Consider the following 23,044-nt stretch of genomic DNA (forward strand, 5'->3'; position numbering starts at 1 on the left):
AATCCCACTTGGTCCTGGTGTATGATCTTTTTGATGAGTTGTTGGATTCTATTTGCTAATATTTTGTTAAGGATCTTCGCACCCATATTCATCAGGGATATTTGCCTATAGTTTTTTTTTTTTTTGTTGGTGGTGTCTTTGTTTGCTTTTGGTATTAGGGATATGCGCCTCATATAAGCTATTTGGGAGAGTTCCTGTTTTTTCAATTTCCTGGAAAAGCTTGAGGAGATCTGGCAAAAGGTCTTCTTTAAATGCTTGGAAGAATTCACTAGTGAATCCGTGTGGGCCCGGGCTTTTGTTTTTGGGAAGACTTTTGATTACCACTTCAATTTCCTTGATATGAATGGGTCTATTCAGGTATCCTAATCTTCTTGGTTCAATCTTGGGAGATTATAGGAATCCAGGAATTTAACCATTTCTTCTAGGTTCTCTTGTTTCGTGGCATACAGACTCTCAAAGTAGTCTGTGATGATCTTTTGAATTTCATTGGTTTCTGTTGTGATGTCCCCTTTTTCATTTCTAATTCTGTTTATTAGGGTTCTCACACTTTTTTCCTTTGTGAGTCTTGCTAGTGGTTTATCAATCTTATTTATTTTCTCAAAGAACCAGCTCCTGGTTTCATTGACCTTTCGGATTCTTTTTTGGGGGTTTCCATGTCGATAATTTCTGCTCTAAGTTTTATTATTTCTTTCCTTCAGCCAATTTTGGGTTCCTTTTGTTAGTCTTTTTCTAAGATCTTGAGCTATGTGGTTAGGTTTTCTATGTAGGCCCTTTCTTCTTACCTGAGGAATGCTTGCAATGCTATAAATTTTCCTCTTAGCACAGCTTTAGCTGCATCCCGTAGGTTCTGGTAGCTCATGTCTTCATTCTCATTTGTTTCCAGGTATCTTTTGATTTTGTCTTTGACTTCCTTCCTGACCCACTCATTGTTCAACATTGAGTTGTTTAATTTCCAGGTGTTTGATTTGTTTCTCGATGTCTTTGGGTAATTCGCGTCTATCTTTTTTTTTTTTTAGAGTGTTTTTACATTTTAATTTCTTTTGGTTTTTTTTTTGAGTTTTAAATGTTGATGAAGTTCAGTTTATTCATTTTTTTTTATTAGTGAAACACCATGAGGTACAGTTGTAGATTTACAATTTTTTGTGCTTGGGTTTCGATTATACAATGATCAAATACCCATCCCTCCACCAGTGCCCATTTTCCACCACCATGGATAATATTCCTCCCACCCCATCCCCCCAACGCCCCTGCCTCTGTGGCAGGGCAATCCCTTGTGTTCTCTGTCTCCTTTTGGGTGTTGTGGTCTGCAAAAGAGGCATTGAGTGGCAAACATGTTCAGTCCATAGTCTACTTTCGACATGCATCTCCCCTCCTGGGAGGATCCTCCAAACACCCTTTATTTGGTGCTCCCTTCTCTATCTGAGCTGCCCTTTCCCCTAGAATGCCCGGCTGGCCATTAAGCTATGGAGTAATCCTCCTGGTGCTGATCTCAGCTATTCTTGGGTATTAATCTCATATTTTGTTACTTTATATCCCCCAGATGAATGCAATCTTTCTATGTCTATCCCTCTCTTTCTGACTCATTACGCTTAGCATGATACTTTCCATGTTGTACTACTTGTATGTAAATTTCATGACTTCATCTTTTCTAAGAGCTACATAGTACTCCACCGTGTAGATGTACCAGCGTTTCTTTAACCAGTCATCTGTTCTTGGGCATTCAGGTTTCTTCCAGTTTCTGGCTATTGTAATGAGTGCTGCAATGAACAAACAAGTACAGATGTCACTTCGGCTATACATTTTTGCCTCTCTGGGATATATTCCCAGGAGTGGTATTGCTGGGTCAAATGGGAGCTCAATTTCTAATTTTCTGAGAATCGTCCATACTGTTTTCCAGAAGGGCTGAACCAGTCGACATTCCCACCAACAGTGAAGGAGTGTCCCTTTCTCGCCACATCCGTGCCAGCATCGGTTGCTTTTGTTCTTTTGAATGTGGCCCAGTCTCTGAGGTGTGAGATGGTATCTCATTGTGGTTTCGATCTACATCTCCCTGATGATTAATGATGTAGAGCATTTTCTCATGTGCTTTTTTGCCATTCGGATTTCTTCTTTGAGAAAGTTTCTGTTCATTTCATTGCCCCATTTTTGGATGGGGTTGGATGTTTTCTTCTTGTGGAGTTCAACCAGTATTTTGTATATCCTGGATATCAACCCCTTGTCAGATGTGTATTCGGCGAATATCCTTTCCCATTCTGTAGACTGTCTTTGTATTTTGGTCACTGTTTCTTTGGAGGTGCAGAAGCTTCTTAGTTTAAGATAGTCCCATTTATCTATCTCTGTTTTCACTTGCTCGGCCAGTGGCATGGCATCTTTGAAGATACCATTAGCTTCAATGTCATGGAGGGTTTTGCCAACTTTGTCTTCAATGTACCTTATGGTTTCTGGTCTGATGTTTAGGTCTTTAATCCATTTTGATCTTACTTTTGTACATGGTGTTAGGCAGAGTTCTGAGCCCATTTTTTTGCATGTAGCTGTCCAGTTTTGCCAGCACAATTTGTTAAAGAGGCTTTCCTTACTCCACTTCACATTACTTGCACCTTTATCAAAGATTATATAATCATATGATTGAGGGGAGATGTCAGTGTATTCAACCCTGTTCCATTGGTCTGCAGTTCTGCCTTTGTTCCAGTAACATGCTGTTTTAATTATTACTGCTTTGTAGTACAGTTTGTAGTTCGGGAGATTGATTCCTCCCATTTTCTTTTTCCCAAGAATTGCTTTAGCTATTCGTGGGTGCTTATTGTTCCATATAAATTTCAGGAGTGTTTGCTCCATTTCTTTGAAGAATGTTATGAGTATCCTTATAGGGATTGCATTGAATTTATACAATGCTTTCGGTAGTATTGCCATTTTGACAATGTTAAGTCTCCCGACCCATGAGCAGGGGATATCTTTCCATTTCCTTGTGTCCTCTTTTATTTCCTGAAGTAGCGTTTTGTAGTTTTCTTTGTACAGGTCCTTTACTTCCTTAGTAAGCTGATTCCTAGGTACTTGATTTTCTGGGGCACAATTGTGAACGGGATTGTTTTTTTCATGTAGCTTTCTTCTCTCTCACTGTTTGCATATAAGAAAGCCATGGACTTTTGCGTATTGATTTTATAGCCTGCAACTTTACTATACGAGTCTATTGTTTCTAGGAGTTTTTTGGTGGAGGTTATTGGGTTCTCTAAGTATAGTATCATATCATCTGCGAATAGTGAGAGCTTGATTTCTTCCTTTCCTACCTGAATGCCCTTAATATCTTTTTCTTGACTAATCACCATTGCAAGTACTTCCAGGACTATATTGAACAGCAGTGGAGAGAGTGGGCATCCTTGTCTCATCTCTGATCTTAGAGGGAAGGCTCTCAGTTTTTCCCCATTGAGGATGATGCTTGCTGTAGGCTTGTGGTAGATGGCTTTAACTATGTTGAGGAAAGTCCCCTCTATACCCATTTTGGCTAGGTTTTCATCATAAACGGGCCCTGGATCTTGTCAAATGCTTTCTCTGCATCTATTGATATGATCATATGCTTTTTATCTTTTCTTTTGTTGATATGATGGATTATGTTGATTCATTTCCGAACGTTAAACCATCCTTGCATCCCTGGGATGAATCCTACTTGGTCATGGTGTATGATCATTTTGATGAGTAGTTGGATTCTATTTGCTAGTAGTTTGTTGAGGATCTTTGCATCTGTGTTCATCAGGGATATCGGCCTGTAATTCTCTTTCTTTGTAGTATCTCTGTCTGCTTTTGGTATCAGTGTGATATTTTCTTCGTAGAAACTGTTCGAAAGTGTTTTTGATATTTCAATTTCGTGGAAAAGCTTAAAGAGGATTGGGAGTAAGTCTTCTTTAAAGATTTGGAAGAATTCACTAGTGAATCCATCCGGGTCAGGACCTTTGTGCTTGGGGAGACTTTTTATTACCATTTCAATTTCCTTGATGGTGATAGGTCTGTTCAGATATTCCAGGTCTTCTTGGTCCAGCCTTGGAAGTCTGTAGGAGTCTAGGAATTTATCCATTTCCTCGAGGTTTTGATGTTCCGTGGCATAAAGCTTCTCAAAGTACTCCCTGAGGATCCTTTGAATTTCTGTAGTTTCTGTTGTAATGACCCCCTTTTCATTTCTGATTCAGTTTATTTGGGTTTTCTCTCTCCCTTTCTTTGTGAGTTTTGCTAGAGGCTTATCGATCTTGTTAATTTTCTCGAAGAACCAACTCTTGGTTTCATTGATCTTTCGGATTGTTTTTTGGGTTTCCATCTCATTAATCTCTGCTCTGAGTTTTATTATTTCCTTTCTCCTGTTCGGGTTGTGCTCCTTTTGTGGTCCTTCTCCAAGCTCTTAAGCTGTGAGGTTAGGTTACTTATGTGTGCTCGCTCCTCCTTCCTGAGGAATGCTTGTAGAGCTATAAACTTTCCTCTTAACACAGCTTTTGCTGTGTCCCATAAGTTTTGGTAACTCGTGTTCTCATTTTCATTCTTTTCTAGGAATTTCTTGATTTCCTCTTTGATTTCCTTTCTAAGCCACTCGTTGTTCAATAGTGCACTGTTTAATTTCCAGGTGTTTGATTTAGTTTTCTGTTTTTGTGTGTGATTTACTTCTAATTTCAGCGCTTTATGGTCTGAGAAGATTGTTGATACAATCTCTATCTTCTTAATTTTATGGAGGCACGTTTTGTGGCTCAGCATGTGGTCTATCTTGGAGAATGTTCCATGTATGCTTGAGAAGAATGTGTATTCAGCTTTTTGAGGATGAAGTGTCCTGTATATATCTACTAAGTCCCTTTCTTCCATTGTTTCCCTCAGATGAAGCATGTCCTTGCTAAGCTTGAGTCTGGTTGATCTATCAAGAGGTGACAAAGCGGTGTTGAAATCTCCCACTAGTATTGTGTTGCTATTGATGTCTTTTTCCAAATCTATGAATAGTTGTTTTAAGTACTTTGCTGGTCTCTCATTAGGTGCATATACATTTATTATTGTAAGTTCTTCCTGTTGTACAGATCCTTTGATCAATAAGAAATGGCCTTCACTGTCTCTTATGACCTTCTTCACTCTGAAATTGATGTGGTCTGACATTAGGATGGCTACCCCAGCTTTTTTATGGGAGCTGTTTGCCTGTAGGATTGTTTTCCAACCTTTGACTCTGTGTCTGTGTTTGTTTTGACTATTGAGATGTGTTTCTTGTACGCAGCAGAATGTTGGGTTCAATTTTCTCATCCATCCTGCCACTCTATGTCTTTTAATTGGTGCGTTTAGCCCGTTGACAGAGAGAGATTATTGTTATGGGATTTTGTCCCATTGTTCTGTTGAAATTTGGTGTATTTGAGGGGCCTGTCTTGCCTTAAAGTAGCCCATTTAGTTGTTCTTGTAACCATGGTTTTGAGTCTATGAAGTTCCTGAGCTGTTTGTCTGTGAAACTGTGTGTTGTTCCTTCTATTATGAATGAGAGTCTCTCTGGGTAAAGTATTTTTGGAAAGGCATTTATTTCATTGAGTTTTTTCACTATGTCCCACCACTGTTTTCAGGCCATGAGGGTTTCATCAGAAAAATCAGCTGTGAATTTTAAGGATGCTCCTTTGTAAGAGATTTCTTTCTTCAATCTTGCTGCTTTCAGAATTTTGTCTCTGTCTAAGGTTTTGGTCATTTTGATCAGGATGTGTCGTGGGGTATTTTTATTTGGATTTCTTCTAGCTGGTACCCTTCGGGCCTCCTGAATGTGGTCACAAGTTTTCTTCAGCTCTGGAAACATTGTAGCAATGATGTCTTTGACAGTTTCTTCTTCATCAAGGTTTTCTTCCTGTCCCTCTGGGACTCCAATAATTCTTATGTTATCCCTCTTGGCTTCATCACGATCTTCTCTTGCCATCTGTTCCCGAATCGTGAGTCTCTTTTCCGATTTTTGCTCTTTTCTGGAGAGTCTCTGAACTTCATCTTTGAGCTCACTGATTCTGTTCTCAGCAGCTGTTACTCTGCTGCTGAGGCCTTCCACTGAGTTTTTCAATTCGCCTACGAGATTTTTCAGGTCTGACATTTCCATTTGCATTTTCCTCATTTCTGCCTTCAAATCCTCTTGTCTTCTATTGGCATTGCTTTCCATTGTTTCTTTTAGTTCCCTAGATTCGCTTCTATCTTGAGCGCATTGTTTTCTGAAAAGATTTTGGTCTGAAAAGATTGTTGATACTACATCTATATTTCTGATTCTATTGAGGTATGTTTTGTGGCCTAGCACATGGTCTATTTTGGAAAATGTTCCGTGTGCACTGGAGAAGAATGTGTATTCTTTCTTTTTGGGGTGTAATGCCCTGTATAGGTCTATTAGCCCTCTCTCTTCTATTTCTTCCTTCAAAGCTGTTTCCTTGTTGAGTTTTATCCTTGTTGATCTATCCAGAGGTGATAAGGCAATGTTGAAGTCTCCAGCCACTATTGTGTTGCTAGCAATGTCCTCCTTAAAATATGTAAGCAGTTGTTTTAAGTATTTAGCTGTTCCCTCATTAGGCGCGTATACATTTAAGAGTGTGATTTCTTCCTGTTGTACGAATCCCTTGATAAATAGAAAATGGCCTTCACTGTCCCTTATAATATTTTTCAACCTGAAATTTATGTTGTCGGATACTAGTATGGCCACCCCAGCTTTTTTGAGGGAGCTGTTTGCTTGCAGAATTGTTTTCCATCCTCTAACTCTGAGTCTGTGTTTGTTCTTATTGTTCAGATGAGTTTCTTGTAGACAGCAGAATGTTGGTTTCAGTTTCTGGATCCATTTTGCCACTCTGTGTCTCTTGATTGGTGCATTTATACCACTGACATTGGGAGAGATTATTGTCATGGGGTTTTGCACCATTTTTCTGTAGTGGTTGGTTGTGTTTGTAAGTGTTTTCCTTCTTATCTTACAGGAGCCCCTTTAATTCTTATTTTAGATTTGGTTTTGAGTCTATGAAGATCCTGAACTTTTGTTTATCTACAAAATGGTGTATAGTTCCATCGAGTTTGATTGAGAGTTTAGCTGGATAAAGGATTCTTGGTGAGGCGTTCAGTTCATTGAGTTTTTTCACTGTATCCCACCATTGCCTTCGGGTTTGGAGGGTTTCCTCTGATAGGTCTGCTGTAAACCTAAGGGGTGCTCTTTTGTATGTGATTTCCTTCTTTGACCTTGCTGCTTGCAGTATTCTGTCTCTGTCCACAGCATCCATCATTCTGACTATGATATGCCTTGGAGTGTTTTTATTCGGGTTTCTTTTAGCTGGCACCCTTCTGGCTCCTTGGATCTGGATGTCTGCATTCTTTAACTCTGGAAACTTTTCAGCAATGATTTAACTGTGGCTTTTTCATTGGGGTTGCCTCCCTGTCCTTCTGGCACTCTGATGATTCTAATGTTGTTCCTCTTGGTGTCATCCCCTAGGTCTCTGATTCTCCTTAGGGCTATTTTGAGGTCTTTTCCCATTGTTTGTTGTTCCCTATGTGATTTCCGTTGCTCATCTTCAAGCTGATTCTGTCTTCAGCTGTATTCATCCTACTTCTGATGGCACCTACTGAGTTTTTAATTTCATCTATCGAATCCTTTATTTGTGACACTTCTTTTTGTAGCTTTATTTCTGCTCTCATTTCATCCTGTATTTTCTCGACTATCCGTTCTACTGTTTCTTTCATTTCTTCCTTTAGTTTTCTGAATATCTCCTCTATTGACTCTTTGTGTAGTTCCTTGAACATCCTCTGTATTTCATCTCGGAATTCTTTATCGGAGAGAGCATTTTTGTGGATAACTCCAGTTGAGGATTCGGGACTCTTTTCTTCGCCCTCTCCTTGTAGTGATTTGCGCTGTTTCTTCATGTTATTTTGGTTGTTTAGAGGTAGGACCCTGGAATTCACTAGCACTGTTCCCTCTTATCGTGGGAAAAGATTCTGGATAAGGTCGGTTGATGGTGGTCACCCTTCTCCCTTTCTAGAGTCTGACCTTCCTCTCAGGCATTATTCTTTGGCTTTTGATGGGCATCTGGTGAAGCTTTGGAGGAGGTGCTCTTTAATAATAGGCTTGTACAGCTTCTTTGCGCACTGGTCTTTTGTTAGAATTGGGGGAGGCCAGTGGATTACTGTTGTATTGCAGTTGAGGTGGCCAGGATTTTTTCCACAGAATTAGGTGATAAAGACTGGGATGAGAGTCGAGAGTGCTGGGAGTGGGAAATGTAACTGTGTCTGCGTGAGCAGCTTAAAGAAAGTCATGCCCATTTTGGGGGCCACGCCCCCAGATGGTCCCAGGGAAGCTCGGACCCAGGAACCCGGAGGGGCAGGGCCTTGGAGAGGTGGATGGGGAGTCAGGCAGAACTTGGGCAGGTGTTCCCCAAAGTCTCTTCTGGCTGCCTGGCAGAGGGGATCCGGAGCCACAAGAAAAGGGGGCACATGTGGGGCACGGGAAAGGGGAGTGCTCTGGCTCCCCTACGAACCTGGGAAGGCAGGCCCGGAGAGGTGGATGGGAAGTCAGGTAGAACTCGGGCAGGTGTTCTGGAGGAGGGGGTCCGGAGCCATGGGAAAAGGGGGTGCACACAGGGCGTGGGAAAGGGGAGCGCTCCAGTTCCCCTACAAACCTAGAAAGTATTCCCTTCATTTTCTGAAGGCATATTACATTTTTTAAAAAATTATTATTAGTGAGACACCATGAGGTACAGTTGTAGACTTACAAATTTTTGTGCTTGGGTTTCAATTATACAATGATCAAATACCCATCCCTCCACCAGTGCCCATTTCCCACCACCATGGATCCCACTATCCCTCCCACCCCCCACCCTGCCTCTGTGGCAGGGCATTCCCTTTTGTTCTCTCTCTCCTTTTAGGTGTTGTGGTTTGCAAAAGAGGCACTGAGTGGCAATCATGTTTGGTCTATAGTCTACTTTAAGCATGCTTCACCCATCCTGGGAGGATCCTCTCAACACCCTTTATTTGGTGCTCCCTTCTCTATCTGAGCTCCCTTTTCCCCTAGCATGTGTGGCTGGCCTCCAAGCCATGGAGCAAAATTCCTGGTACTGATCTCGGCCATTCTTGGGTATTAGTCTCCTATTTTGTTACTTTATGTTCCCCAGATGAATGCAATCTTTCTATGTCTCTCCCTCTCTTTCTGACTCATTTCGCTTAACATGATACTTTCCATGTAGTACCACTTGTATGTAAATTTCAAGGCTTATTACATTTTTACAATACAACTACTAAATATTTTAAGCATGTATATAACTACAGAAAACAGCTTTCACACATCTTATCTGTGCACCTGGTTACACATCATCTAGATAATAGCTCTTGCCTGATTACTCTCAGCTCACTCCTTTGCCTCTTAAAGAATATACATACAGGCATATCTTATTTCAGTGCATCCCAAAATAAAAATATTGAATTCTTTACAGGATTCTCTGCCAGCAGGAATAATCTGATGATGATGATTCTTAGTCCAGGTGATGACTGAGCATTTCAAAATTATGCACATTTTAAAATGTATGTATTTGTGGAAGGCGGAGTGGGGTACTTCCAATGGTACTTAAGGTCTCCTGCCCGGGGACACTCCTGGCAGTGCTTGAGGGGCGAAATATGGTGTCTGGAATGAAGCAGGGTTGACTGATGGAAGGAAGCACATTAGCCGCTATTCTATCTCTCCAGCCCTGTGCAAACTTTTAAAGTGAGAACTGTTATTGCAAATTTAGTACATTATAGCACAATCTGAATATAACTTCTATGTGACCGGGAAACTTAAAAAAAACATTCAAGTGACTATATTGCAATATTCACTTTATTGTGGTGGTCTGATACTACACTATCAGTATACCTAAGGTAAGCCCACTCTCTTCTTGTGCTGTGCTGAAGCTGGTTTATTATATCTCCCTACAAACAGTGTACATTTAGGACATACAGATATGCACATGTAACACATGCATAAAATCTTCATTAAGTGGCTTTATAACATTTATCATTTTTTCTGAACTATGTGAATACATATCCTATTGAAAATTTAGATTTTTATAAATTAAGACTTTGTTTAAAATTTTATTTCTAAACTTATTTCTGTTGATACAGGTAGATTCAAATTCACTTTGAATTTGGGCTGGAGCGATAGCACAGCAGGTAGGACGTTTGCCTTGCATGTGGCTGACCCAGGTTCAATTCCTCTGTCCCTCTCGGAGAGCCTGGCAAGCTACCGAGAGTGTCCCGCCTGCACGGCAGAGCCTGGCAAGCTCCCTGTGGCGTATGTGATATGCCAAAAACAGTAACAAGTCTACAATGGAGACATTAGGTGCCTGCTAGAGCAAATCAATGAACAATGGGAGGACAGAGCTACAGTGCTATGTAAAAGTCATTTTAATAAGCACATTTATTGTATTTTCTAATTTGGGATTTTTTTTTTTTGTGAGGGGCATACCCGGCAATGCTCAGGGGTTTACTCCTGGTTCTAAACTCAGGAATCACTCCTGGTGGTGCTTGGGGGACTGAATAGGGGATGGGGATTGAACCTGGGTTGGCTGAGTGCAAGGCAAATGCCATACAGCCCTTTAATGAACATATTTAAAACATGTTTTATTCATTCCTCTACAAAAAAAGAGAACTGTTTCCAATTTCTGTTTCAATAGAACTGTAATAAATATTTTGGTACGTGTTTGCATATGCACATAAATAAAGCTTTGTCTAGAAGAGGCATCTAGAGGGGGCACTACAAAGTCAGAGTAATGTACATCTTTGAATTACTAGCTACTACAACACGCTCTTTTGATAGCTACGTGGAATCTCCAGTTTCCACAATTATCAGACATCAAATTTGTTGTTAATTCAATGGATGTATAAAAAGGTGTATGGTGTTTTGTTTTGGGGCCACACCCAGTAGTGCTCTGGGGTTACTCTTGTCTCAGCAGTCAAGAATCACCCCTGGCAGACCCTGGAGAACATGTGGGATGCTGGGATTGAACCCAGGTCAGCAATGTGCAAACCAAGAACCTTATTTGATCAGGCCCTTGGTATATAATTCTTTTTTTTTTTTTTACTTATTTTTTTTCCCTTTATTGTATTTTGTGTTTTTTTAAAGTTGTAGATTTACAATTTTTTGTGCTTTGGTTTCAATTATACAATGATCAGATACCCATCCCTCCACCAGTGCCCATTTTCCACCACCATGGATAATATCCCTCCCACCCCCATCCCCCCATCCCCCCTGTCTCTGTGGCAGGGCAATCCCCTGTGTTCTCTCTCTCCTTTTGGGTGTTGTGGTCTGCAAAAGAGGCATTGAGTGGCAAACATGTTCAGTCCATAGTCTACTTTCGACATGCATCTCCCCTCCTGGGAGGATCCTCCAAACATCCTTAATTTGGTGCTCCCTTCTCTATCTGAACTGCCCTTTCCTCTAGGATACCCGGCTGGCCTCTAAGTTATGGAGTAATCCTCCTGGTGCTGATCTCAGCTATTCTTGGGTATTAATCTCTTACTTTGTTACTTTATATCCCCCAGATGAATGCAATCTTTCTATGTCTATCCCTCTCTTTCTGACTCATTTCGCTTAGCATGATACTTTCCATATTGTACCACTTGTATGTAAATTTCATGACTTCATCTTTTCTAAGAGCTGCATTTCCTTTTTAAAAATAAGCATGCAATAGCTAATAACTTGTAGTGTCTCTACTACATAACATATTCTAAAAAAACAGAAGGAATGCAAAGTATTTTTATGATATGAGGGTAGAGAGGATTTATTTTAAAAACAAATTTGAGGGTTGGAGAGATACCACCGAGAATAGAGTGCTACCTGCATGCCCACCCCGGGTTCAATCCCTGAAATCCCTTGTTTTTTTCTTTTAATAGTGAATCACCATGAGGTACAGTTACATACTTACAAGCTTTCATGTTTGCGTTTCAGTCATGCAATGATCGAGTACCCATCCCTCCACCAGTGCCCATTCTCTACCACTAATGACTCCAGTATCCCTCCCACCACTTCCACCCCATCCCCCGCCCCCCCCTGCCCCCCGCCCCGCCTCTGTGGCAGGGCATTCCCTTTTGTTCTGTCTCTCCTTTTGGGTGTTGTGGTTTGCAATAGAGATACTGAGTGGCCATTGTGTTGAGTCTATAGTCTACTTTCGGTACGCATCTCCCAAACACCCTTTACTTGGTGTTCCCTTCTCTATCTGAGCAGTCTTTTCCCCCCTGCATGTGAGGCTGGCTTCCAAGCCATGGGGCAAACTTTATCTCTACTATTCTTGGGTGCTAGTCTCCTATTCTGTTACCTTGTTTTCCCACAGATGAGTGCAATCTTTTTATGTCTATCCCTCTTTTTCTAACTCATTTCACTTAACATGATACTTTTCATGTTGATCCACTTATATGAAAATTTCATGACTTCATCTTTTCTAACAGCTGCATAGTATTCCACTGTGTAGATGTACCAAAGTTTCTTTAACCAGTCATCTGTTTTTGGGCACTTGGGCTTTTTCCAGATTTTGGCTATTGTAAACAGTGCAGCAATGAAGATACAAGTATAGATGTCATTTCTACTAAACTTTTTTTTGCCTCTCTGGGATATATTCCCAGAAGTGGTACTATTGGGCCAAATGGGAGCTCAATTTCTAAGTTTTTGAGAATCGCCCATACTGTTGTCCAAAAGGGTTGAATCAGTCGGCAATCCCACCAGCGGTGAAGGAGAGTCCCTTTCCACATCTCTGCCAACACTGGTTGCTTTTGTTCTTTTGGATGTGGGCCAGTCTCTGTGGTGTGAGATGATATCTCATTGTTGTTTTGATCTGCATCTCCCTGATGGTAAGTTATGAAGAGCATTTTTTTCATGTGACTGTTAACCACTCAGATATCTTCTTTAAGAAAGTTTCTGTTCATCATAATTGCCACTCAATGCCTCTTTTGCAAACCACAGCAACCAAAAGGAGAAAGACAACTAAAGGGAATGCCCTGCCACAGGGTGGGGTGGGGTGGGATAGGGGCTGAGGGATGGGAGGGATGCAGGGAGCATTGGAGGTAGGGAATGGGCACTGGTGGAGGGATGGGTACCCGATCATTGTATAACTGAAACCCAAGCACAAAAATTTGTAAGTCTACAACTGTACCTCATGGTGTTTCACTAATAAAAAATAAATTGAAAAAAAAGTTTTTCATTTCATCACCCCATTTTCTGATGAGGTTGGATTTTTTCTTCTTGTAAAGTTCAACCAGTGCCTTGTATATCCTTGATATCAACCCCTTATCAGATGAGTATTGGGTGAATATCCTTTCCCATTCTGTAGACTGTCTTTGTATCTTAGTCCTTGTTTCTTTTGAGATGGAGAAGCTTCTTAGTTTAAGATAGTCCCATTTGTTTATCTTTGTTTCCACTTGCTTGGTCAGTGGAGTGTCATCCTTGAAGATACCTTTAGCTTCAATGTCGTGGAGAGTTTTGCTGACCTTGTCTTCAACATACCTTATTGATTCTGGTCTGATGTTGATGTCTTTAATCCATTTTGATTTGACTTCTGTACATGGTATTAGGTAGAGGTCTGAGCCAATTTTTTTACATGCAGCTGTCCAGTTTTGCCAGCACCATTTGTTAAAGAGGCTTTCCTTGCTCCACTTCACATTTCTTGCTCCCTTATCAAAGATTAGATGATCATATATTTGAGGGTGTGTGTATGGATATTCCACCCTGTTCCACTGGTCTCGGCTCTGCCTTTGTTTCTGGCATCCCATAATGTACCCTGAGCCTTTCATACTCAGGACTGATCCCTGAATATGAAATCAGGAGCAAGCCCTGATCACTGCTAAGTGGGGCCAAAACCAACTTGAAAAGCAAAACAATAAGGAAAAAAGTAACAGACAAAAACCAAGAATTAAAAATTTAAAATATACAAAAATGTATCTGGGATCTCACTTTAACAAATTAGGCAGGTGAGGGATATGGTGGTAGAGCACTTGTTCTACATGTGTGACCTCCTGAGTTTGATCTCGAACACCTTAAAATAAGTCAATGAATAATTAAAGAACAATTGAAAGAAGTTCAAAAAACAAACCAAAAAAAATGCGACTGAAGAAGTGTTCAGGGCACTTGCCTTGCCAATGGTCGAGAGGATTCAATCCCTGTACTTCATATAGGCTCCTGAGCACTGTCAGGAGTGATCCCTGAACACAGAGCCAGGAGTAAGCCTTAGGCACAGCTGTGTATGTCCCAATCCCGCCAAATAAAATAAGATGCTCAAACTCTCTAAGTAAAGGTAAAAGGTAAAGGCCCTCCCGTTGATCGTTGATTTGCTCGAGCGGGCCCAGTAACGTCTCCATTGGAGACTTTGTTGTTACTGTGTCTGGCATATCGAATACTCTCGGTAGCTTGCCGGGCTCTCTGAGAGGGGCGGAGGAATCGAACTCGTGTCGGCCATGTTGGCCGCTTGTAAGGCGAACGCCCTACCCGCTGTGCTATCGCTCCAGCCCCAACTCTCTAAGTAGTGGAGAAATTAAAATGAGACACAATATCTTCAGTCAACAAACTGGCAGGATTATAAAGCTAGAAGACCTCTTGTGGTGATGGTGAGGATATGGAGCATTGCTATAGCTGCTGCAGGTCCCAAACCCTCGGACCTGCTGGTGGGAATACAGACTGCAGAGCTTCCAAAGCTCTATGTCAGAGGATAGACAGAAAGATAGAAAGATATATAATCCAACAATTCATCTCTTCTTTGTATTCTGTACCCTCACAGGTCTATAAGACAACATGTGCCAGAATAAAGTTGTTACAGTTTTATCTGTGGAGATGAGAAGTTGGGGGAAGTAGGGAACTACAACACTAGGAGAATGATTATGGGAAGTGCACTGAATTCCCAATATAGAGGTCGGTACAGCTGTTTTAGCAGTGAATTATATGTAACTGAAATGCAACAAAATGAGATTCTAAAGAACAGTAAAAAAGGAAAACAGCTAAGAACAAAATGACTGAATTCAATGCAGAAGTAAACAACACACACATACACCAAATTTAAGATACTTTTCAAAAACACATGGAAACAAAAACATAAATATGAAACACATCAGAATAGCTACCTGTAAGAAAGAGGAGTGAGGGTAGGCTATTGGCAGTAAAACAAATAAATAGGGCCAGGGATGTGGCTCAATGGCAGAATACATGCCTCCCATGTGTGGGTTCACGGTTGAACCCTGGAACCACAAAATACTTCTAATAAGTATATTAAATGGATTTGCCATTTCCTCTGAGATGTCTTCACTAGCACTCTCATCTAAGACATTTCTACTATTTTCTTTAATTTTTTTATTGTTAGAAAAATAACAGTTTATGGTTGTTTGCTGTCTTTCTTACCACTCTAAGAATGTATTAGACAGTATTACTTCAGTATTACAAACAACAGTATCCATAGGCCTGATAATGATGACAGAGAAAACAATGGATGAGTTGCTGAGTGAATGAAAGGATAAATGAAGGAATAAAGGAATGAGTTGGAGTCAAACTAGCCTGTAAATCACTGAAACATCTGGATAGGAGAGGCATACTCAGAGCTACTCTTCAGAAAGACAAGCAAAAGAGTAATGAGTGGTGTGGATTGGAACAAAGGAAGAAAATAAAAAAATAATATCTACTTCAACATTCCAAACAGGAGAGGGCCCAGTGGGTCTCCAAAAGGGAGATGAAAGTCAGAAGGCTCTGAACACTGTAGCTGGTGACAAACAGAGGAAGTGGGTGCTGTCCGCATCTCTAAGCTCATGGTTCAGTAAAAGAAACTATGAGAATTCCTCCCTTGTTTTTCGGTTTGTCTTTTTTGTCTGGGGGCCACACCAGAGACGCTAAGGGCTTACTCCTGGCTCTGCACTCAGAAATTACTCCTGGCAGTGCTCTGGGGACCACATAGGATGCCGGGGACTGAAGCTGGCCCTGTGCAGAGCAAGCACTCTACTCCCTGTACTATATTGCTCCAGCCTGAGAATTCTCTTGGATGAAACACATATGCACTTTTGGAGATATTAAATTCAAGGTCACATGTTTACAGAACATCATCTCCAGGCTCTGAGAATAATACTCTGTAACAAAGACATGTCATGTGTCTTCAAAGACTTTGTGAGAAAAAAAAAACAATTAAAGGGGTTGGAGAAACTGTACAAGGAGTAGGTCTCTTGTATGCCACTGAAACCAGTTCAATCTCAAGTATGGTCTGTGGCCCTGGGTTTATTCCTGAGTAGAGAAATAAATAATCCCTAGCAAGCATTGGGGTAGCTCAAATACCAAAATAAAAAGAAAACAATTATAATATGATAAAGCAATAATGGAAAAGTACAGGGTGTTATCAGAGTAGACAAACTTGCCAGTGAAGACTGTTTCAATAAGAATTTAATATACATCACTTAAAAACTGAAAGTGAGGTAAGACAGAAATTTAAGAGGTAAGACACTTGACTTGCTTGAAGCTACGTCAACTGTGCCCTGGATTCAAATCTCCAGCACCACACATAGTCTCCCAAGCCTCATCAGGGGTCACTCTTGAGCAAAGTGCCAGAACAGCCTCTAAGCATCACTGGTATGACTCCCAAAAGTATTATTATTTAAAACATGAAAATTCAAACTTTTGAAAAAATAAAAATTAAATCTCTGTTCTCTGGAATCAAGGGAGAAGGAAAAGGAATTCAATTCTATTTTTATTATTCTCCCCACTCTCGCCATTTAATCTATATTCTCTTTCTCAAAGGGAATAAAAGGTTAAGTTTTTCACAGTTCAAAGTATTCAGTTACACAACCACAAACAGAAAACACTCGCTGAGTTCATATAATGACTGAATTACTGTAAAATATGTAAATGAACCTGTATGAATAATTTTTATACTGTTCCCAACAGATACGATGGTCTGAATGATTTCACTAATCATCTAATACCACTTTAATTAGTAAACTACAAACATCCCAATGAAAAAACAATGTTTTTCCTCAATGACCAACAGAAAGAACATTTTAAAAATGGTATTTTACTGGTATTTCAGGGTTTCTGCAGATGTCAATATTGGGGGACATACCATCATATGTTCCACTTTCTAATAATGCTCCACTCTCCTCCAGTGCTTTGAACTGTTCAACAGAAATAAAGTTATAGTCGACTCCTGGTACTTCGCCATCCCTGGGAGCCCTGGTAGTACCTAAGAGAAAAAGAAAGAAAATTTTAAAATTATTTTAAAAATAGTACTGATAAAATTCAATTTATGGAGAAGACACAAGAGTAACAGACTATCAAATCTTCTGTATCTTTAGAACAGGCTTCAGAACATCTTAGATAGGTTACAGTAATAGGTAGTAAAAGTAAAGGCCCTCCCGTTGATCATCGATTTGCTCGAGCGGGCCCAGTAACGTCTCCATTGGAGACTTTGTTGTTACTGTGTTTGGCATATCGAATACATCACGGGGAGCTTGCCAGGCTCTGCCTTGTGGGCGAGATACTCTCGGTAGCTTGCCGGGCTCTCCGAGAGGGGCGGAGGAATCGAACTCGGGTCGGCCATGTTGGCTGCGTGCAAGGCAAACACCCTATCACTGTGCTATCGCTCCAGCCCTATAGGTAAAGGTGAAGGTAGCACAACAAATAATGCAAGATGATTAAATATCCTTTAATAAAAACTATAGATAAATTCAAAACAACAAAGAATAAAACTAATTTTGCCATCCAAGCAAAGTTACCTTTCTAAGACAACACAGAACTCTTTTAAGCTTCAATTTTTTTTTATTAGTGAAACACCATGAGGTACAGTTGTAGATTTACAAATTTTTGTGCTTGGGTTTCGTTTATACAATGATCAAATACCCATCCCTCCACCAGCGCCCATTTTCCGCCACCATGGATAATATCCCTCCCCCCCATCCCCCCATCCCACCCTGCCACTGTGGCAGGGCATTCCCCCCTGTTCTCTCTCTCCTTTTGGGTGTCGTGGTCAGTAAAAGAGGCATTGAGTGGCAAACATGTTCAGTCCATAGTCTACTTTCAGCCTGCAACTCTTCTCCTGGGAATATCCTCCAAACACCCTTTATTTGGTGCTCCCTTCTCTATCTGAACTGCGCTTTCCTCTAGAATACCCGGTTGGCCTCTAAGCTATGGAGTAATCCTCCTGGTGTTGATCTCAGCTATTCTTGGGTATTAATCTCATATTTTGTTATTTTATATCCCCCAGATGAATGTAATCTTTCTATGTCTATCCCTCTCTTTCTGACTCATTTCGCTTATAAGCTTCAATTTTTATTACTTAACATTTAGTGGAAATAAAAATCCACCAGTCATAAACTTCATTTTTAATGCGATTATTTTAAATATATTTTCCTTATCTATCATAAATACAAATTAAATTCCCACATACCAGAGCAGTAAAGAATAATAAAGGGAAAATTTCTGAGTTCTTTTAATGAATACCACTTTAAAATCTTGACAAATACTAAATGTGAAATTCTTTTAGACCAAAAAAAAAGCTTATGATAAGTATTTCCATGATACATCTTAATGATTATTCTTTTCAAGTTATTTATTAAAGTTAAGCATTAAATAAACTACTTCAAGTAGTTATTTAACTACTTAACAACAATAGCCACATAAATTTATACTAAGATATTCATGCTAAAGTACAATACTTCCTTAAGATCCAGGTCTCAGCAACACTGCTATATTTGACTAAGTTTTACTGAACAAGAAGTGGCACAATTGGGGAAGGGAGAAGGCTGGGGTTTGGGGCCACACCCGTTGTGGTGCTCAGTTGTTGGGGGACATATATGGCACTGAGGATTGAACCAGGTTGGCTTCAGGCAAGGCAAGTGACTTAACTACTATACTCTCTCTTCAATCCCAGCAATCAAATACTTTAATGAGCCGATATTTAAAATGTCTTCTCAAATATATCATACAAAACAATCAATGTTTAGCCTGGGAAGAGAGTTAGTGTGACAATCTCTGTGCAAGGGTCCCTTTCCAGTCTGTTCCTCTACTCATGTTCCTTGTCCACAGCTATTCTTTTTCCGGCCTCTCAAACCACCCCTGAGCCACCAAATTTAGCTGATTCTAACTCCTAAAAAATCTTTAGGATTTTAATACTTTTCTTTCTTCTCACACTTACCTAATTTATATCATTACCTATGGCTTGAATTTCTGGTTTCCTGCGTCAAAATGTCCCTCTCCTTTACCAAAACTGTAGCCAATCAATTTTCAAAATAATCATTTGAGCAGAAAGTACTTTCTGAACTTATCAATGACTTCTCATGATCCCTTGCACACACACAAAAAAATCCAGATTCTAAGTATCCCTGTTCTTCTTTGCTGCCCTTCCGTCCCATTCTAGCTTTAACCACATTTGATTTTTTTCAACTTTTAAAATGCTCTTTGGCACCTGCCCTTTGTTTAAGCAATACCTTTCCATGGAAGAGTTCTGCTTTCCTTTCCCACCACTACTTATCTAACTCCTATTCACCTTTGGGTTTTGGCTTAGAAAGTATCTGTAAAAATCCTTCTATTTTGAGGCCAAGGAAAGTTGGCACTTCCTTCACACACATCTGAATATGTATGATACCCTGCACCCCATATGGTCCCCTGAACACTTCCAGGAGTAATCCCTGAGAGTAGAGCCAGGAGTAACCCCTGAGCACCACTGGTTGCCTAAAAACCAAAAAAGAAAAAAGAAGAAAAAGAAAATCTTCCTGTTTTTCATACAGGTATGGCAATATGCAGGGGCCATGCTGACTTATTTAATAGCACAGGGGACCAGAACAATAGCACAGCAGGTAAGGCATTTGCCTTATACACAGTCTACCTGGGTTCAATCCCTGGCATCCCATATGTTCCCCCGAGCACCACCAGGAGTGATTCCTCAGTGAAGAGCCAGGAATTAACCCCTGAGCATCACCAGTTGTGACTGAAAAAGCCAAAACGCCAAAAAAGAAAAAAAGAGAGTAATAGTACAGTTCAATATCGTCATTAGATAAGTCAAACTTTACTATCACTGTCCCTGTCCTCCCATTGTTCATCGATTTGCTCGAGCAGGCCCAGTAACGTCTCCATTGTGACACTTGTTACTTGTGTTTGGCATATCGAATACCTCACGGGTAGCTTGCCAGGCTTTGCCGTGCAGGCGAGATACTCGTTAGCTTGCTGGGCTCTCCGAGAGGGGTGGAGGAATCAAACTCGGGTCAGCCATGTTGGCCGCTTGGAAGGCAAACGCCCTACCCTCTGTGCTATCACTCCAGCCCAAGTCAAACTTTACAAAAATATGAATAACATAATACTTGGAAATGTACAATTATTATTAAAACCATCACCAGAATTCATCAACAAAAAACATGAACTGTTTTTCCTTTTAAATGCATTACATTTAATTCTATTCTAGAATTCAGGGAAAAATTCACAAACAAGGTAATACAAACTGAAATGCAACAAGCTAAAAAAATAATGGGGAAAAATGATTAAGTCAACATTCTAAGTAACAAAAAAATGTAATGAATGTTTCCTTATTTTTTTACACAAACTTGCTCTTAAAATAAATAGCAATTTATGCTTTCAATCACAGAGGATAGAAAAATCAACAATCTGTTTCTCAATATTGACTACGCATGCATTGCTAAGTCTTCTAATCAAGTTTTCAACTATGTATTAAATAGAAACTAAACATTAGAAAACAAATACAATGGTCAAATGTATAATCGTCCATGACAGATGGAAAACAAGGCCATGATATTTTGCATCTTGTGTTCTCAAGAGATAGGGATGCCTCATGAGAAAATGCTCCACATCAGTAATCATCAGAGAGATGCAGATCAAAACCACAATGAGATATCATTTCACACCACAGAGACTGTCCCACATCCACAAGAACAAAAGCAATCGGTGCTGGCGCGGATGCGGCGAGAAAGGGACCCTCCTTCACTGCTGGTGGGAATGCCGGCTGGTCCAACCCTTTTGGAAAACAGTATGGACGACTCTCAAAAAATTAGAATTTGATCTGCCATTTGACCCAGCTATAGCACTCCTGGGAATATATCCCAGAGAGGCAAAAAGGTATAGTCGAAGTGACATCTGCAATTGTTTGTTCATTGCAGCACTCTTTACAATAGCCAGAATCTGGAAAAAACCTGAGTGCCCAAGAACAGATGACTGGTTAAAGAAACTTTGGTACATTTACACAATGGAGTACTATGTAGCTGCTAGAAAAGATGAAGTTATGAAATTTACATACAAGTGGTACTACATGGAAAGTATCATGTTAAGCGAAATGAGTCAGAAAGAGCGGGATAGACACAGAAAGATTGCATTCATCTGGGGAACATAAAGTAACAAAAAGGGAGAGTAACACCCAGGAATGGCTGAGATTAGTACCAGGAATTTTGCTCCATGAATGGAAGGCCAGCCACAGGCTCTAGGTGAAAAGGAAGCTCAGATAGAGAAGAGAGCACCAAATAAAGGGTGTTGTGAGGACCCTCCCAGGGTGGGAGAATCACGCTGAAAGTAGTCTATAGACCAAACATGATTGCCACTCAATGCCTCTCTTGCAAAACACAGTACCCAAAAGAAGAGAGAGAGAACAAGGGGGAATACCCTGCCACAGAGGCAGGATGGGACGGGGGGGGGGGATGAGGGTTGGGGGGGGGATGCTGGGACCCGTGGGGATGGATGATGGGCACTGGTGGAGGGATGGGCACTTGATCATTGTATAACTGAAACCCAAGCACAAAATTTGTAAGCCTATAACTGTACCTCATGGTTTTTCACTAATAAAAAAAGAAAAAAAAAAGAAAAGAAAATATTGATTCTAAAAAAAAAAAAGAGATAGGGATGCCTGTGGCCAGAATTCCTGAATCTGGGCTGGATTAAAATAAGATTTGAATAAGTTGAAGTGGAGTGTGTATTCTTTTGTTATTGTTGTTTGTTTGTAATTGTTTTTATTTTATAAAGTAGTTCACAATATTTGATTACATTTAATATTCAAACACCTATCTCACAACCACTATGCCTTTCCACCACCATATTTCAGATGTTTCCATACCAAACTCCAACCCAAAGCAGAATCGAAATAATATTGTATTGTTGTTATGAAAAACTGCTGAAAATGCTACAAAAAAGTTTCCTCAGAGGAAGAGTGTGAAGGTTGTTGTATTTTACTCAGGGGCCATTGAGCCCTTCTATAAGAGACCACTAATATGTTGTTAAAGGTTGAGTCTTGTGTGCCTATCTATCTATCTATCTATCTATCATCTATCTATGTATATCTGTAAAACAAAAATATTTTCCTCTAAGATTGGTTGCCTTCTAATTTGAACCCCATCAAATGTGGTGTGGTACTGTTGGAGTATGGGTAGGGTGTGTGGTATGAAGTATCATGAGGCTGCAAATGTGGCCTCGCGGTCCAGGAACAGCTTCACTCATGGGTGAGGCTCGACCCAAGCATGTGGAGAGCAGCTGTGAGCATGGCGGGGTTGAGTTCTGGAGGTTTTCAGCTGCTGGGACTGGGTCCATTGAGGCATGAATCTTAAGCAAGTCTAGGAATCCAGACTTCTGCCTTCCTAACACTTCCCCCAGCATGCATGGAAATCCAGGTGAAATTACTGCACAATAGGGCAGCCTTGAGTAAAGACAAAAAGAAAAAAAAATGCCAAAGGCCCAGAGATGTAAGGCCAACTTCATCCCTCCAGCCCCAGCTGAGCCACCAGTAGTAATTCCAGTTAAGCACAGTCAATTCAGGATATTAAGACAAATAATACATGATCATTTTTTCTCAGGTCTGTCCCTGGCTCTGCTCAGGTGTGATCCCTGGTGGTGCTTGAGAGACATATGAGGTGCTAAAGACTTAACCCTGCATGGCCACATGCAAGTCAAGTGCCTTTACCCCTGTATCTTTCTGGTCCTACCTAAGAGTATTTAAATCATTAAAGTCTGTGGTGATCTATTAAGTAGCAAAGATCAATTGAAATATTATACAAATAAACTCATCCTTAAAATATAGTAACCATATAAAACACAGTTTAAGAAAAAAACACATTACAGCTACTATTATGAAAA

At 40.3% G+C, this 23,044-nt stretch overlaps 1 protein-coding gene across 4 annotated transcripts in view; it reads right to left on the reverse strand.

Annotated features, from left to right (window-relative positions):
* The window catches only part of MAGI3 (membrane associated guanylate kinase, WW and PDZ domain containing 3), a 312,781-nt gene that overhangs the window by 90,020 nt on the left and 199,717 nt on the right, over positions 1 to 23,044 (reverse strand). For all 4 annotated transcript variants that reach the window (XM_056139117.1, XM_056139116.1, XM_056139119.1 and 1 more), the window contains exon 3: positions 17,046 to 17,165. In XM_056139117.1, the coding sequence (XP_055995092.1) occupies positions 17,046 to 17,165 (120 nt within the window). The remainder of the gene's footprint in view (positions 1 to 17,045; positions 17,166 to 23,044) is intronic.

This window comes from Sorex fumeus, unplaced genomic scaffold (genome assembly GCF_029834395.1).
Source record: "Sorex fumeus unplaced genomic scaffold, SorFum_2.1 ptg000131l, whole genome shotgun sequence".
NCBI lineage: Eukaryota > Metazoa > Chordata > Mammalia > Eulipotyphla > Soricidae > Sorex > Sorex fumeus.